The sequence below is a fragment of the Siphateles boraxobius genome, unplaced genomic scaffold (assembly GCF_051911475.1).
Source record: "Siphateles boraxobius isolate OS27281-9 unplaced genomic scaffold, OSU_SipBor_1 8, whole genome shotgun sequence".
NCBI classification, from domain to species: domain Eukaryota; kingdom Metazoa; phylum Chordata; class Actinopteri; order Cypriniformes; family Leuciscidae; genus Siphateles; species Siphateles boraxobius.
The window spans coordinates 25,278,342-25,296,223 of record NW_027509208.1 but is presented as its reverse complement, the minus strand read 5'-3'; the positions used below and the strand labels follow the sequence as shown (position 1 = coordinate 25,296,223).

Genomic DNA, 17,882 nt, shown 5'->3' with positions numbered 1-17,882 from the left:
TCCCGCATTATAAGTGGGAGACCTGCGGGAATGATTAGAATAATGCGTAATACTCGCAATCCAAAATGGAATTTTTCAAATTCCATAACTTTTCCAGGTTTTTTCAAAACGTACGAACCCTGAATAATGTTTGCCACAGTTTATGTAGAGATCGAATTATGATATATGTTTCACAGGGTGTATAATGTAGTGCGGTGGTTGTGATAGTCAGCTCTATAGTATGCCCACCCTGACACTCATTGTAGGCTAAGTGCTAAACATTATGCGAGGCAGGACTTACGATATGGAGCATGATGTAGTCTCCTAGTCTGGGGGCGCTGTCAATGCGGACCAGAATCCCGTCCTTGATAGTAGTGCTGAAGCCAACCGCCAGTCTATCGGTGCGAGTGCTGGGCCTCTCGTTATTGGGCCATGTGTACGTGATAAGTCCTCCACCCTTTCCAAAGATGTACGTCGCTCCAGCTGCAGGGAGGAATAGAGAAATATAGTGTGAGGGATCAGCTGATTCTTTGACGATGCAACATCCAGCTGGTGGGATGTCGAATTACCAATATCAGTCTTTAAACAGTATTGTTAGTACATAATTCCAACTCTACTCAGTACCAAAAGGTTCGTAAGCTTTTAGCAGACAGCAAAAAGCTTACAAAGAGCTTACAATGATGCAGATACATAAGCTTGAGCAGTCAAAATGCCTGTCTTGGCAAAGTATTAATGTACATAGAGTCTGTTTGTCTTCAGCAAATGTAAACAGATGGGACATGCAATTGAATGTGTCAAAATATCAGATCTGTGCACCAGGTCTTACAGTGTAAATGCACTCTAAAAGGCTATTATGCAGTTAATATTTATCGAAGAACAGTATTGACAAGGACAAGAAAACCACTCACTGCTCTTGGCTGGATAATTTTAGTAGCTTTACTAGAACTGAACATGAAGACAAAGTCTTATTTGCATCTTATTTGAATTACAAGCTTTTGAGTCTTATTTGCAGTTTATTTGAATTACAAGCTTTTGAGTCGGTCACCAATAAATGTGAATTCAATATCAATGCATTATATCTAATACTATGAAATTTGAGAATAATTTGTTTCATTTCAAATTAATACTTTATTTCTATACAAATGTAATGTTTTATACTGCTATTGTTCACTGTTGTATGCTTGTTCTATAGGTTTTATTTGTCTTATTTCTAGCAATTTGCCCATATAAAACCCATGTAGTGTTTAAGTAATTAGGGAAATCTGAATGCTGAATATCAGTATTCCAGAACTATAGCCCTATTCGGACACTATTTGTTTCTCATGGGGTTGTTAGTTATTTTCAACATTTACAGGGACTAGTCTGTGATTTTATTCCCTTCCGAATTTTTCTGCTGCACTTTGCATGCATTTGAAAGATCTAGCCTACATTTTCATTACTGAAATGCTGAAAGAACAATATTATTTAATATCACGACTCACAGGAGAAAGAAACGAAAAGCACGTAAACATTTGAAATGGGCCGTTATTATGGCAGCAATTATATACATTAAAAATATTAACCAAGCAGCTTTATGTTTACCTAAATAAGAGGCTGTATTAACTTATAACCGCTAATTTCCAAATTTTCAAAATTACATCCATCATTTTGAGATAAAATACAAGGCAGAAAAACATTTACTATAGCGCATCAATCTTCATATTTTTAAACAGGAGATTGAATAATAAAATAATAAATAGGATATTAGTTTCCTATTATTAATATGAATTTATTCTTTTTATTCCAAGCGTATGCCATTTTTATACAATCATGCGACTGACCACGTAAGCAGCGCGTTTCCCGGTTCGTAGGATCACAAAACTGTCTCCTCCACCAGGAATAAATCACCATCCGAATGTTTTATCACTGAGGTGCCATGCTAATTTATTTTTTACAGACACCCACATGAGAAACGATTACCGTCTGAATAGGTATTTTGATTGCTTAAAAAACACATATAGCTAAATCCTCAGCTGTACAGAAGACATGGTGGATTTTAAGAACCCTATATTGACGATTCAGATGGTATGCTGTTCCAGGATCAGGCTCTTGTTTTATCATTGTGGTTCATGCAGAATTTATTAGAAGTTGGTCTGAGATCACTGTGAAACCTCCAACAAGCCTATATATTTTTATGCAAGTTTTAATGACCTAATTTTCATGGTGACTCTTAGACCTTGGCTGTGTGTCTAGAGCTTGAGCTGAGCACTGGGATCAATGCTTGGTCCTCAAGCCACTGAAACGGGTCTCTATACAGGGAAAAGCTTGAATTGCCAAAAAAAGAAAAAGAAAAAAAAGACTTACAATCCTCATCCATTATACATGAACCTGCAACTAGAGAACAAAAGCAGGCAGAGATATAAAATCAAACAATCTCTTCCAAGTGTAATTTGGCAAACACAAAAGGGCAAAGAAAATAAGCTGGACGTTGGCTCTACGAGAAGAATGATCATTATGCTTTCACATCACACCCATAGTAAAAGATAAAACGAGTGACAAAACTCCAGAAAGTTACTTTGAATCACAGTAATTACCCCTCTCAAATCAGAACCATTTACTAATGTCTGGAAAATCATGTAATCAATTGCATCCAGGACTCTGAGATCTAAAACTATTAAGACTAAGAATCTTTGTGATCTATTATAGGCAGGGCCGGATTTATGCATAAGCATTCCAGGCAAGTGCCAATGCTCGCACGTCCAGAGAGGCCCAATTACAATGAGGAGGAATAATATATTATATATTATTATTATGTTACTCTAATAGTAAAATACCAAAAGGCAATTACCATCTAAATTAACACAATTTTAAATATTGGGGCAGAAACCTCATATCTTAACTCTGACTGTAGGTGGCGCTAATGGAAAAGCATGAATACAGTGAAACACAAAGCAGCGCTGCACTTATATATACCACTGCAGGCTGTATAGGCATTAGCACAAGGGTAGGACGGAAAAAGAAAATGCCATCGAAACCTTTCTGAAGAGAGTCAGTTCCCTTCAGATCCATTCATACAAATGTCTACCTTTTGGAACAGTCTTAAAATGCTGCCTCAGTAGGCAGCTCAATAGGTCTTTGAACAATGCAATTGAGATCAAAGTAACTGAGGAATGAACATGTTTGTGCAGTTTTTGGGCCCTGTGCAGAAGGAACAAGACCGCAGGTGCACTGACAGTTTTATTGCCATCGTTGACGTTTTCACCACCATTCGTTTGTTATTATGACTGTAACATCTCATTTGCACATCTGGGCTTGAGGGCCCAGCTGGTTGATATTCCTTAAGGGGAAGAGACATCATGCCGAGTGGATGGGGTTGAGTCCGAGGAGACAGAGAGACATATGCGAGTGAGATGAAAGAGAATGCATCACATATATATAAGACTTGCGCTGGGTCAGCCTACCTTGTCCCCAACTAATATGTCTACTCTAGGTCAACACTCTATTTCAGGGGTTTTCAAACTTTATGGAGTCAAGGATCCCTTATAGGGAAGACAATTTTCCAAAGACCCCCTTATAATTATAACAGTGATTAATCCCAGGTTAATGTGGGTGAGAGTAATGAACATAACATGTATGTTTTATTGGTGCAAACGGTCACCATTGTAAATGTAGGCTACTTTTTAATAATAGGCTACAGTTAAATGTTATTATTTACCATATTTTCAGAAAACAAGTTACACATGTAAGTCGAACCAGGTCAAAATCGCATTGTTAAGAAAAAAAAAATTCATAAAAGTTGCATCGGTGTAGAAGTCTTATTTTATTATTAGATTAAGAAATAATGTAAAATACTGGTTAATAAAACTAACCGTTATCAAACTCTAAACACTGTAAACATGTATTTTTACTCTAAATCCTTTAAATTTAATGGTAGGCCTGTTCAGAAAATAAAAATGAATTAATTATAGTGCCATTCATTACAAACAACATTTAAAATAAAGGTTATTTGTAATGAATGGCATAATAAACTTATATAGGCCTAATAAACTTATATTCTTTAACAAACTTATTTAGAGTGAAACTGAAACTGAAGTGGGCTCACTTATTAAGCATGAATCGTTTCCATGAATGAATCATTAGTAGCAACATTTGGTTGCTAAACTATTATTTATTATGTAAAGAAGGCTTTGTACTTCTCTCAAGTCCCAATATCCACTGAAAATAGTATCATTTGGAATAACACCACAGCATGCTCACGCTGACTGACATTGTACAACCAGACAAATAAAATTTAGTAATCAAATTACTTTTCTATGTTTAGATGTTTCACAAGTGGCTGCAATGTCAAGTTAGCAATGTGAGAAGAACAAATATTTTGTGTTGTGATACGTTGTGCGCTTAGATTAGTGGAAACAACTTAAAATACTCAGGCAGATGATAGTAAGGCATCTTACAAAATGGTAAAGGGTCTATTTTTATGTGTAAAAATTAAACAAACAAAATGAGCTGGTCGTTTCTGTGAATTTCTTTCTAAATACACATAACAAAAAAGAACCAAAACTTGATTGTTGCCTATTTTGAAAACCCCTGCTCTATTTTATTAGATAAAATACATGCTTTAGGCATAGAGTCAAAACCTTACCCACGGGCAAATAAACCGCAGGATCTCACTCAGAGATCTTCAGTGTCTCCAGTCGTAGTTCTCTAAGCCCAGTCTTCATGGAGTTGTCCTCCGATACCATGTCTTCTCAGTGCTGTGGGATGCCATGAAATACTGCATCCACACTGCACCCCAGGGAGCCAATTATCCCACTCAGTGGATTTGCTAAGTAACAAGAGACACCATTCAGTCCTTACAACACCACGTTTCTAATGGACCCTGCACGAGTAGGCTTAGCGAATGCCTTGCAAACAAAAAAAGCTATTTACCAAATTTAATCATGTCAGGGCTTTAAGCGATTGCACACGTCCATTTAAATGCTGCCGAATTGCCAGGTAGGCTGAGAGTTACTTGCAGCGTTGATAGAGTGAGGGAGTGTTTTGCATTTAGGCATTGGTGTTAAGAAAAAGGCTGAAAGTAGTGAGATTACAATTACGCCACAAATGGACTGTTTTTAATGAACACTGAAAGCTTTTGAAAGTCTGGTGTTTTACGTATGAATTCATTATGGGCAAATTGCATCTTCTAGAGCAATATGTACCACAGTTACTGTCTCCTAAATGGAATTGCAGGCCGGTGAAAACTTCATTAAAAAACTTCATTACAGAAATACGCTGATAAAGGGTGATGCGTGGCAAACGCGTGGTGTGTGGAAAAGCAGTTTTTTTGGCAATGTGTTTGACACATTAAGGTAACTAAGAACATGCTGGACTAAATATTGCTTTCACTGCTTGCTGCATTTAGCATTTCCAATTCCATGAATCAGTTAAGAGGACTTTTGTTACAGTCTTAACCAAATAGGATTTCTGATATATATTTTTTTTCATCTGATACAAAGTTATTACATTGTCAACGACTTCATTTATTGCATAGCAAAACAGACAGTTCTTGAATTTCTACAAAATGCGAGTGAAGAACCAGCCCTTCACACCCGCTGATCCCGGAAAATTGCTATAAAATTGCCAGAGTGTGTGAACGCAAACACGTCCCGGGATTGATTCCGGGATCGATTCAGGAATGGGGACCTAGTAACATTGCCAGGATCAGTCCCAGAACGCGGCCTGTGTGAACAAAAGCCGTAATCAATGCTCTAGTTTATGATCGAATCAGAAAACAATGCACGATCATGGTTTCTCGAGAGAGAAATCTTAGATCATCTTTATGGGATGTGTGTAAACACGCAAACAGATTCCGGAAAATTACTGGCAGTGTGAATGAACCAAAATCAAACGATCACAGGACAAATTATCGCTGTATTTCTTGGAATCTTGGTGCGAAAAGGGCTGTAGTAAATGTCTTTACCTAGACTTAGTCTCAAATGATGCAGTTGATATTGTCTCGTGGCCTTCACAAACACTTTCTTAGTGGCCCTTATGCACACTCAATGCACCATTTCACCTAGACAGTACTGGTTCAGACTATATAGTGAACTATTACCCAACTGTCCATGTTGCAAAGAGCAGTCTTGGTGGAGGACCACATGGGGCTGACAATGCCATTTGGGACAAGGCCTTGATCAGTGCACAAACTATAACCAACCAATTTGTTAGCACCAGCCTGCATTACAGGACAGTTTGCGTTGTGACGGACTGATGGCATAAAATTGGCCCAGTCAACGCTGTCAGTCATGACCAAAAGTTAAGATCAGGTTCACAGTCTGAATGGATTTTACTCAAGACTTCGCTGGGGTCATATTGTACAATATGACAATAAATAAATAAATAATTGTAAAAGACATACAAAAGTAAAAGACAAAAATACACCTGGCTTTATCCCACTAAACATGCAATTGGAATCCTGAGCTTCTCCTTTCATTCACCTATCATTCCATCAGATTGCGTTCTGACCTCTCTATGAATCAAAGTGTGGTTCTGCAAAATGCCGCCAGGGTTAAGAGTGTAGATGTGTAACAAAGCAAGCCTAACATGTCTTGCTTCAGGAAGAAATTGCACTTCTGCCAGTGTAGTTGGTGGAAAAGCCTCTTGGCTCATATCCCTGCATGTCCAACTAGCAACACAGTTTAATCTCTGTGAAGAGGTGAATCTCTGTAGGCAGAAAAACATCCTTCTCATTATGAAGGCACAGGTGTAAACAACACATGGAAGCACAGATTGATTAGCACACACATTGGTTACATGTTTGGATTCGGTGGCTGTCCCTGCAATAAGCGCCCAATTACCCAAGATCCACATTGAGAATTTCTGGTGCCTTACAACAGGGCTATTCAATTAGCTTAATTCGAGGGCCGGATTATTAAATCGAAAAGTTGAGGTGGGCCGATGGGTTTAGCTTATTTATTGAAACATAACAGTATCAATAAGTAAGCTAAAGTAAACATAAAAGTATTGTAGGCTATTTACTTGGAAATGTGGTAGCCAACAGTATGCAGATTTATCAGACCATAATAAATAACTTATTTACAGCTATGTACAAATATATAAATTATACAAGATAATATATTCTATTGGTTAGAATTATTTTATAAATAATTATTATAGGCTTAAATTAAAATATTCTGGCAGTGAGACTTCGTAACCATAGGTAAAACCATGCATGGCTACTCACTCACTACCACTGTATAAAAAATGCCTAAACAGGTCAAAACTATACACACAATTAATTATATATTTCTCTAGCCCCCTAATAAATCTAATGCAATATAAATGACTATAACATAGTATTCAATATAAATATTCCACATTTCTCCCCAAACCATGGTAAATTACTACAGTACATTCATGGTAAATGTTTGTAAGGGTGGTGATTAGGGATTTAGTCTTCGTTCATGGCTTATTGTTTCTGCTATTTACCTCATCAGTCGTGTTGGGAATGTTGAGGCTGTTTCATCCGATTTAAAACTAGTTAAAATCATTGACTGATTTGTGGTTTGTAACAGAGAGATGTGTCAGATTGAAACGCTTCTCACTGGATGTTGCAGCAATGTTTAATAATAGTGTCCGGGACCGGGAGTAAACGCAACTCCTTTGAGCTTGCGTTCCGTTATCCACTGGGCCGTGCTGCGTAGTTCAAAGTAAACTAGTGAAACAACTGAAAACAGCGCTATTTGTTCTTACTGACCGAGAAACAGCTTCAGATGATTCAGTGACAGAACGGTCCGAACGAATCCGATTCGTTTCAGACCGTTATGCAAGCGCGTTTGGCCAATTCATGGAAAGGAAATAATCAAACCAAATGATTAAACCAGGAATGATTGATATCGCTGGTTCAGTCGAAAGAAATACGGGACACACATAATAACTGCTGAAATATTCGGACTGAAAAAAGTGTTTCTCAGGTCAATCGGAACGCTCATGGTACACACACAGTGCTGGCGCCACTGCGGTCTCGCGCATATCTAACCAAATTTAGCCACACGCCAGGAAAAGAAGAGGAGGGAGGTTGGGGTGACCTCGGGCCATATGGAGATGATTGGCGGGCCGGACCTGGCCCGCGGGCCGCCAATTGAATAGCCCGGCCTTACACACACACTTGCCCACACACATACACACACAATTGGTGCTATCTGTGATTTAGATCCTAAAGTGCTGTCTCATGGGCTTTCAAACATGCAGTATGTCCATAAAATGGACATAAAATCTGCATGGTGCATAAAATCTGTTCCACAAGGTACAACACAAAACCACAAACATGAGAGTATAAGAAAAACAGAGCGAACACACTCTGTCTCCAAAGCACTAAGGTTTTTCCACCTTGTACAGTGTAATGTATATCCAGACAATGGTTGACCTGCTCAGCAGGCTCTGGGCACAAATGCTGCAATCTGGAGCAGAGGTGTTGCAGGAGAGCAGTTCAAGAGAACAGTTTTCCAATTAAAAATGTGTAGGTCTTTCAGAGACTGCTATATGTTATCACTCTTTGTAATCTTGTAAACACAGTTCTTGCAATTGTGTGTCCAATTAATAACCAAGCCATACCTGCAACTGAATTCAGGCAGAAAGAACACAGTGGTCTTTAGTACCAGGAAAGTATGTTTCACTTCATTCAGTGTACTTTTGCAAGTGGCAAGTTCAAACAAGTATGTGAAAAGTGTGGTGAGGTTTTCTAAAACAAGGATGCAACGTTTTAGAACAATACATGCTCTAGATATAATTGATGTTTAAACAGTTTGCAGATGAAAGCCTGTGAAACATCCTTTACCTTAAACTACCAACAGATCCGAAACAACAGAGAAATATTTTGTATTATCTATTCAAAGGGAAAATTTTATCCCAAGGGGAAATATTCAAATTAAATGTGCTGTATATATATATATATATATATATATATATATATATATATATATATATATATATATATACTATACTAAACCACAAAAATAGCATAATATATTTGTAGAGATTTAAGAAACATGCTAAGTTCAAATACATGTTTCTCTGAAAACAATGCTACAGCCAGTTATTCAACTTTAAAATGTGCTCTTTTGTGTTCAAATGTCTGTTTTTGTTCCCTTTCGAGGGAACTCGCACTGCGTCGTTGAAAACGACTCTTTGGGGACGCTCCCTTAGCGTGCGCCTCTGAAGTATGAATGAAACTAATCCAATCCTGATTGGTGTTGCGTCATGACGTAACATGTGACGGCACATAAAAGAGACGCCGGCACACACACACATTAGCTTTCGCTCTTCAGCAAGCGCTCTCTGTGAAACTGTCTGTCTTATTTGGTGTTGTTTTTTCTGTGCAAAGCTCTATATTTGGCGAGTGAACAATACACTAAGTGTGTGCACCCCTGCCCTAGATATCTCACGGGTGGGGACACGCATCAGTTGTGTGTCTATTGTTTAGGGGCGCAGCACGCACAGGCAGCTCTCGAGGGCGCTGTCTGTGAACACTGTGAAGCACTTCCAATTAGAGTGCTGCGCTCCCGCTTGGCTATATTTTCTGATGATGGCCAGGCTCGCGATCCCCGCGATTCGGGTCCCGGCTTAGATCCGCGGCTTAGATCTTGGGGATCGCAGAAGGATCTCGCGGATGAGAACGAGACTGCTGAGGCACTTTTTCGTTCATCATCCGCAGATTCTATAACACTCGTTCACAACGCAGAAGCCCGCGATGCGGCTTCTTCTGCCCATGACGAGTGCCCGGTGCTCGAGCTATCTGTTTCTGGGAAAGTAGATGTGCTCAGCATCGGGAGCGAGCACCATGAGTCACACTCGCCGGCTCATGTTTCTGCTTATGTAGAGTTCGTGACGCGTGTCTGTGGCCAGACTCAAAAAAAGATATCTATAATAATAAAGATATATATATATATATATATATAAAATATAATAAAATATATATATATATATATATATATATATATATATATAATATATATCAGCTGGCCGCAATATAAGCAGGATGATCCCGTCAAAGCAAGCTAGACGAGAGATTCCTGCAGCACTATTCACAACCTCAGCGCCGGGGCTTACCGTTTTTCCCAGATCTTCATAAAGATATCTCTAGATCCTGGGAAAAACCCCACTCTTTACGTATCTCATCAGATTCATTATATGATTATTCCAATGTGGTGGGTGCGAGAGAGGTGAGTTATGGCAAGATGCCGCAGATGGAGGAAGCTTTAAAAAGCTATCTTTCTCCTGATGCGGTATCTTCGCTTAAAGCCCCGGTGCTGCCCAACAAACCGTGCAGGGACACCTCTGCACTGGTTGGCCGGGCTTATATGGCGGCTGGCCAGGCTGGTGCGTGCCTGCACTCTATACGATTTTGCAGGCGTACCAGGCCGATCTTCTTAAAGATCTAAATGAGGGCGAGGGACCGACTCCTGCTGACTTTGCGGAGTTGAGAGGAGCCACAGATTTGTCTCTCCCTGGGCCACTAAAGAGACCGCACGTGCCAAAGGCCGCTCTATGTCAGCTATGGTGGCTACTGAGAGACATCTGTGGCTACATTTGTCCGGTATAAAAGAGAAAGACAAAAGAAAGACAAATATTTTTGTTAGATGCACCGCTATCATCTTCTGGCCTGTTCTCTGATGCTGTCACTACAGTCGTCGACAGGTTTCAGGAAGCGAAAAAACAGTCAGCGGCATTCCAACAGTATCTCCCTCACCGCTCTAAATCTGGATCTAGGAGGGCTGGTCCAAGTGGCCAGCCTCAGCCGTCAACCAGTTCCACCCATCGGCAAGAGCTAAAAGAGAGCATTGCCTCTAGAGCCCCTCCTGCAGGAGCCTGGCAACAGAGGAAGCGCTCTCAACCGATGTCCTTCAGGCGAAGAGGGCTTCGGGAAATAGGTCTTAATGGTAGTGTAGGACCTCTGAGAGCAGGAGCCCTAGGGGAAAAGATGTTGTGCCCCCGTCCTGGACGCTTCGGGCCAAATCGATTTCCAGCGAACGCACACCGTGGCGTTCGCCCCAAAACGTTCGCAACAGGGCACCGACTATGGTCACAAAATCTTTCTCGACTTTTTCCTGCCGGTCTTCTGCTTCAGGAGGTCGAGAATAGTGCTCGAAAAACACCCGAGGCCAGTCTCGAGGGGCTGGTTCCCTTAGTAGATTTTGTAGAAGAATGACAATGCCTTACGAATATATCAATATGGGTCCTGAATATTATAAAATATGAGTACAGATTGCAGTTCGGTCACCGACCTCCCAAAGTTTGCTGGGGTGGTACCAACTGCAGTGGTTCCAGAACAGGCTCGGGTTATGGAACAAGAGGTACAGACTCTACTGGATAAAGGGGCCCTAGAAAGTGTTCCCCTACCAGACAGGGAGTCCAGGTTTTACAGCCGGTACTTTATAGTTACAAAGAAGGATGGCGGACTGAGTCCAATTTTAGATCTAGGCTTTCGAATCGTTCTTTGAGGAGATCCAGGTTCAAAATGCTTACTATTCCCATTATTGTGAACCAAATCAGATCCAAGGACTGGTTTGTCACGATGGATCTAAAAGACGCTTATTTTCATGTCTCCATCCTTCCATGTCACAGGAGGTTCCTGAGGTTCGCTTTAGGGGGCAAAGCATACCAATATCGGGTTCTTCCGTTCGGTCTAGCATTCTCTCCCTGCACGTTCACTAAGTGTATGGATGTGGCTCTGGCTCCACTGAGGCTTCAGGGCATCCGTATACGGAATTACATCGACGACTGTCTCATATTGGCCCAGTTTCGAGAAATGGCAGTTCGGCATCGAGATGTCGTCCTTGGCATCATTCAGAACCGGGGGTTGAGACTCAACACTAAGAAAAATGTGTTGCACTTATGTCTCCCGAGCGTATCGAATCCATCCTGGCCATGGTGTCCGGGATAAAGGTAGGCCAGGCCATCACTGTAAAGCAATTTCAAAGACTGCTGGGCCTCATGACAGCGGCATCCAACATAATTCCTTTGGGCCTGCTCCACATGAGGCCCCTTCAGTGGTGGCTCAAACCCAAGGTATTTTTTCCCCAAGGGGAATCCCCGTTCCGTATAATAAAGGTTACGCGCAGATGCCTTCGTTCCCTATTAATACGGAAGAAACCTTGGTTCTTGTCCCAAGGGCCAGTGTTAGGGGCGTCATGTCGCCGAAAAACTGTTTCAACAAACGTTTCCCTCACTGGCTGGGACGCGGTCTCGGACGGCCGCTTTGCCAGGGGTCTGTGGCAGGACCATCATCATTCTTGGCATATAAATTGCCTAGAGATGTTGGCTGTGTTCAGGGCTCTGAGGAGCTTCCTCCCAGACATCAAGGTTACCATGTCTTTTGATACGTTCGGACAGTATATCATTGGTAGCTTATCTGAACCGACAAGGGGGACTCAGATTGCGCCCTCTATCCAGATTGCCGTATCAGATCATTTTATGGTCCAAAGGGAAAATATTATCTATAGGAGCAATATATGTCCCAAGGGTTCTGAATCAGGGAGCAGACATCATGTCGAGGCAGGGGCTGAGGCCCGGGGAATGGAGACTCAATCCAGAGGTGGTGGAGTTGATATGTCAGAGGTTTGGACCAATGGAAGTGAATCTGTTTGCGTCTCGAGGGACGTCCCACTGTCCACTTTGGTTCTCCCTCACTCATCCAGCCCCGCTGGGGTTGGTTGCCATGGTACAGGCCTGGCCGAGGCTTCGCCTGTACGCTTTCCCCCGATCGCTCTGCTCCCGGGACTCCAGGAGAGGGTCCATCAGGAGGGCATCAGTCTTCTTCTGGTAGCCCTGTTTTGGCCAGCCCGAGTATGGTTTTCAGACTTAATTTCACTCCTGATAGCTCCGCCATCGCAGATTCCTCTGAGGAGGGATCTGTTGTCTCAGGCGGAGGGCAATAAATTCCATGCTCGTCCGGAGCTGTGGAAATTGTGGGTCTGGCCTCTGAGGGGGCTCAGTACCGTGATCTATCTATCAGCTGAGGTGGTCGAAACCTTACTTATCTCTAGGGCTCTGTCTACTAGGAGATTTTATGGCCTCAAGTGGAATGTTTTTCCACTTGGTGTAGAGAGCATGAGTTAGGCCCAGTTAACTGCCCAATGGTTTCAGTTCTGGAGTTTCTTCAAGATTGTTTCTCTGCAAATCTCTCCCCGTCCACACGTAGGGTGTACGTGACTGCCATTGTGCGTTCCATGCACCACTAAATGTTGGGCCTTTGGGGAGGCACCAACTGGTCATACTATTTCTCCATGGTATTTGGAGGATGAGACCGACAGTCAGGTCCAGGGTTCCTTCCTGGGACCTGACGGTAGTTCTCGAAGGGCTATCCCTGGCTCCCTTCGAATACCTCCAGTTGGCTTCGCCTAGGACCTCACGTGCACGCCTGAGATCAGTTTCACTCTAGGGCAGGCCTTTTTCGGTGCGTGACCTAGTGGGCATTCGTTCCCCAAAGAGTCGTTTTCAACGACGCATTGTGAGTTCCCTCGAAAGGGAACGTTTTGGGTTATGACTATAACCATTGTTCCCTGAGAAGGGAACGAGACACTGCGTCGTCTTGCCACGCCCCTCTATGCCTAGGAGCAGCTTGCTGTATCGCGAGGCTAATGTGTGTGTGTGCCGGTGTCTCTTTTATGTGCCGTCACATGTTACGTCATGACGCAACACCAATCAGGATTGGATTAGTTTCATTCATACTTCAGAGGCGCATGCTAAGGGAGCGTCCCCAAAGAGTCGTTTTCAACGACGCAGTGTCTCGTTCCCTTCTCAGGGAACAAGGGTTATAGTCATATATGTGATCCCACACACTGCAAATTTAACCAATAGTATTTCGACACAATACTATTGCATTGAAAATACAGCGCATTGCAAGTCTGAGGAAAAGGGGGAAGGAAAAACTCTCACCAATACAGGTCCTTCTCAAAAAATGTGCATATTGTGATAAAGTTCATTATTTTCCATAATGTAATGATAAAAATTAAACTTTCATATATTTTAGATTCATTGCACACCAAATGAAATATTTCAGGTCTTTTATTGTTTTAATACTGATGATTTTGGCATACAGCTCATGAAAACCCAAAATTCCTATCTCAAAAAATTAGCATATCATGAAAAGGGACTCTAAACGAGCTATTAACCTAATCATCTGAATCAAATAATTAACTCTAAACACCTCCAAAAGATTCCTGAGGCTTTTAAACACTCCCAGCCTGTTTCATTACTCAAAACTGCATTCATGGGTAAGACTGCCGACCTGACTGCTGTCCAGAAGGCCATCATTGACACCCTCAAGCAAGAGGGTAAGACACAGAAAGAAATTTCTGAACAAATAGGCTGTTCCCAGAGTGCTGTATCAAGGCACCTCAGTGGGAAGTCTGTGGGAAGGAAAAAGTGTGGCAAAAAACGCTGCACAACGAGAAGAGGTGACCCTGAGGAAGATTGTGGAGAATGTCCGATTCCAGACCTTGGGGGACCTGCGGAAGCAGTGGACTGAGTCTGGAGTAGAAACATCCAGAGCCACCGTGCACAGGCGTGTGCAGGAAATGGGCTACAGGTGCCGCATTCCCCAGGTCAAGCCACTTTTGAACCAGAAACAGCGGCAGAAGCGCCTGACCTGGGCTACAGAGAAGCAGCACTGGACTGTTGCTCAGTGGTCCAAAGTACTTTTTTCAGATGAAAGCAAATTTTGCATGTCATTCGGAAATCAAGGTGCCAGAGTCTGGAAAAAGACTGGGGAGAAGGAAATGCCTAAAGTCCAGTGTCAAGTACCCACAGTCAGTGATGGTCTGGGGTACATGTCAGCTGCTGGTGTTGGTCCACTGTGTTTTATCAAGAACAGGGTCAATGCAGCTAGCTATCAGGAGATTTTGGAGCACTTCATGCTTCCATCTGTTGAAAAGCTTTATGGAGATGAAGATTTCATTTTTCAGCACGACCTGGCACCTGCTCACAGTGCCAAAACCACTGGTAAATGGTTTACTGACCATGGTATTACTGTGCTCAATTGGCCTGCCAACTCTCCTGACCTGAACCCCATAGAGAATCTGTGGGATATTGTGAAGAGAAAGTTGAGAGACGCAAGACCCAACACTCTGGATGAGCTTAAGGCCGCTATCGAAGCATCCTGGGCCTCCATAACACCTCAGCAGTGCCACAGGCTGATTGCCTCCATGCCACGCCGCATTGAAGCAGTCATTTCTGCAAAAGGATTCCCGACCAAGTATTGAGTGCATAACTGAACATAATTATTTGAAGGTTGACTTTTTTTGTATTAAAATCACTTTTATTGGTCGGATGAAATATGCTAATTTTTTTAGATAGGCATTTTGGGTTTTCATAAGCTGTATGCCAAAATCATCAGTATTAAAACAATAAAAGACCTGAAATATTTCAGTTGGTGTGCAATGAATGTAAAATATATGAAAGTTTAATTTTTATCATTACATTATGGAAAATAATGAACTTTATCACATTATGCTAATTTTTTGAGAAGGACCTGTATTTAGAATTTTGACTGACTGCAATACCCATTTCAACCACTAGCTGTCAATATAACATACTGCACCTTTAATTATGATCAATTATGAATATAAGATTGAATTAACTGATTTAGGAAATTCTTTACTAAATTCACTATTTGAAATTCAGTAGATCAACAATGTGAATGAACCACCAGTTTATTGATTTTAACACACCTTTGTCAAAAGTGGTAGGTTTATGCATGAATCAATAACAGTAAGTTTGAAGCATGTCTTGCTCAATTTCTCTCTCTCTCTCTCTCTCTCTCTCTCTCTCTCTCTCTCTCTCTCTATATATATATATATATATATATATATATATATATATGTATATATGTAAGGAATAATTGACGACAGGCCGTTGAATTATTAGAAAAATAATGCACACCCGAGGTGTAACAAAGTCAATTATTCCGCTTATACTACAGTTACCACACCTCATGATGTATTTCAAGATGTTTTTCAAGTTTTTGACATTAAAACGCTCTTGTATGTACAACTAATTTCTTACGCATCTAATCCAATGCCTCTGTTGCTAATTCCAAAACGTCATTTTAGAGTTTGTAACGGAGGTTTGAGCCACTGATGTCATCGACTGTAGCAGATTTTAAACACCGACTGTGAACATAGACTGAACGCGCTGGACCGCGTTTGGGCATGATCAGTCATAAGTATCAAATTACATTCATAACCGGCCTTAGAGTAAGTGTGTCCCCGGCTTTATGCAGTTATTAATGCAGTTATTAGAGAGAGAGAGAGAGAGAGAGAGAGAGAGAGAGAGAGAGAGAGAGAGAGAGAGAGAGAGAGAGAGAGAGAGAGAGAGAGAGAGAGAGAGAGAGAAAAATACATGTCTTCTTGAGTAACTAAGTACATATACAATTCTCTCATAAAACAGTCTCATCTTCAAAATGTGTATTTGCTGCTATATATGATAACTAGAGACCTGGTTCTGCATATGAGCAGTTTGGAGGTAATTCCAAAGACACCCTGATGCCTAGTTCACTTGTTAGGTGAGGGTTCTTGTGCATTATTTATAAAAAAAAATCCTAGGGATGGCATGTGTCTAATTTCTGACACTACAATATGTTTATATTTTTAATATACAGTATATACTGTTATGTAAAAAAAAATCAAAACCATGATACATCAGGTTTATGCGTAATTAACCATTTATACCAGTAACTATTTTTTGTTACTATTTATACCAGTAACTATACTACTATCTTATAAATAATGGCATGGTGTTGATATATTGTTCATCCCAATCAAGGTTACATGCTGTTTGGCTAACATTACTAATAGGCAGGCCTTGACAGATCTTCTGTAAACACTTGATACAAGCAGGCACAGACGTTCTTTATTTCTTTGCCTCCTCATTCATGTGTGCCGTCTCTTTTGGGGATATGTCTCTGTAAGTAGGACTGGTGGATGCTGGGGTTTTGCAGAAACAGTATAAAGAGGAGGAGGAGACAGGGCAATTGTAGAAACTGAATAGAATAAATCACAACACTCAATATGGTGGCTATAGGAAAGGAAGTACTGCCATTTAGTTGAAAAGAGCCAATTGTCTAATAGATAAAGACATCACCAAGGGAAGTACTAAAATTTCGGCCAATGGGAGAAATGGAAGTGTTTTCCCATGATTATGCAGACTGAACAAAGGTGCTTGTCTGCTACTGTACTATTACAGACAGTGTGAAGGAATTCAGAGCAACATTTACTTTATGTAGTGCACTATTATTCTATATAGAGAAATGAATTGTTTATTGTAAAGGGGGCCTATTATGCCCCTTTTTACAAGATGTGATAGAACGTTCTGGAGTCTGTGATGTAATATAAGTCCCCAGAATGTGTCAGTGATGTAGGGTATGGACCACTCAGACACACACTAATTATTCATTATATACAAAGGTTTATGAAACTCCAAAACTAACAGCCCAAATGAACGAACACAAGGGCAGAAACAGTGTCATGTTACAGGGCATGATAAGGAGATTTTACGACCTCCGAGGAATGTGGCCACATGCACAAGAGAGAGATACAATGGGAACACAGAAACCCTCTTTAAAACAGACTTTGCTGCATTAATCATAGACTAACTGATCTATAAATGAACATGCATAAAACTGTGATGACTATTGTGACTATTATGGGACTGTGTAACTATTATGTATGGTATGTACCCTGATATACCACCAACTAATGATCAATGTAACCTAAACCTGTATCATGCCTCCTACCTAATTAATCCTCATGTAATGACTCACACTTTGATATACATCACTTTCTTCTAGGATGCAGTGTGGATGTGTTATAGCTATCTGAGCATTAATGAAGGTATAACTACACTTCGGACAAAGACTCGTAAATCAACTAAGAGCCATTTTCCCT

The 17,882-nt window shown here is 41.0% G+C and overlaps 1 protein-coding gene across 31 annotated transcripts in view; it reads right to left on the bottom strand.

Annotated features, from left to right (window-relative positions):
• Nucleotides 1–17,882, bottom strand: part of nrxn3b (neurexin 3b) — a 623,191-nt gene that overhangs the window by 168,040 nt on the left and 437,269 nt on the right. For all 31 annotated transcript variants that reach the window (XR_013199929.1, XM_077219935.1, XM_077219926.1 and 28 more), the window contains one exon: nt 281–462. Coding sequence is in view for 30 of the 31 variants with exons in the window: in XM_077219935.1 (XP_077076050.1) it covers nt 281–462 (182 nt within the window). In the remaining variant the exon portion in view is untranslated. The remainder of the gene's footprint in view (nt 1–280; nt 463–17,882) is intronic.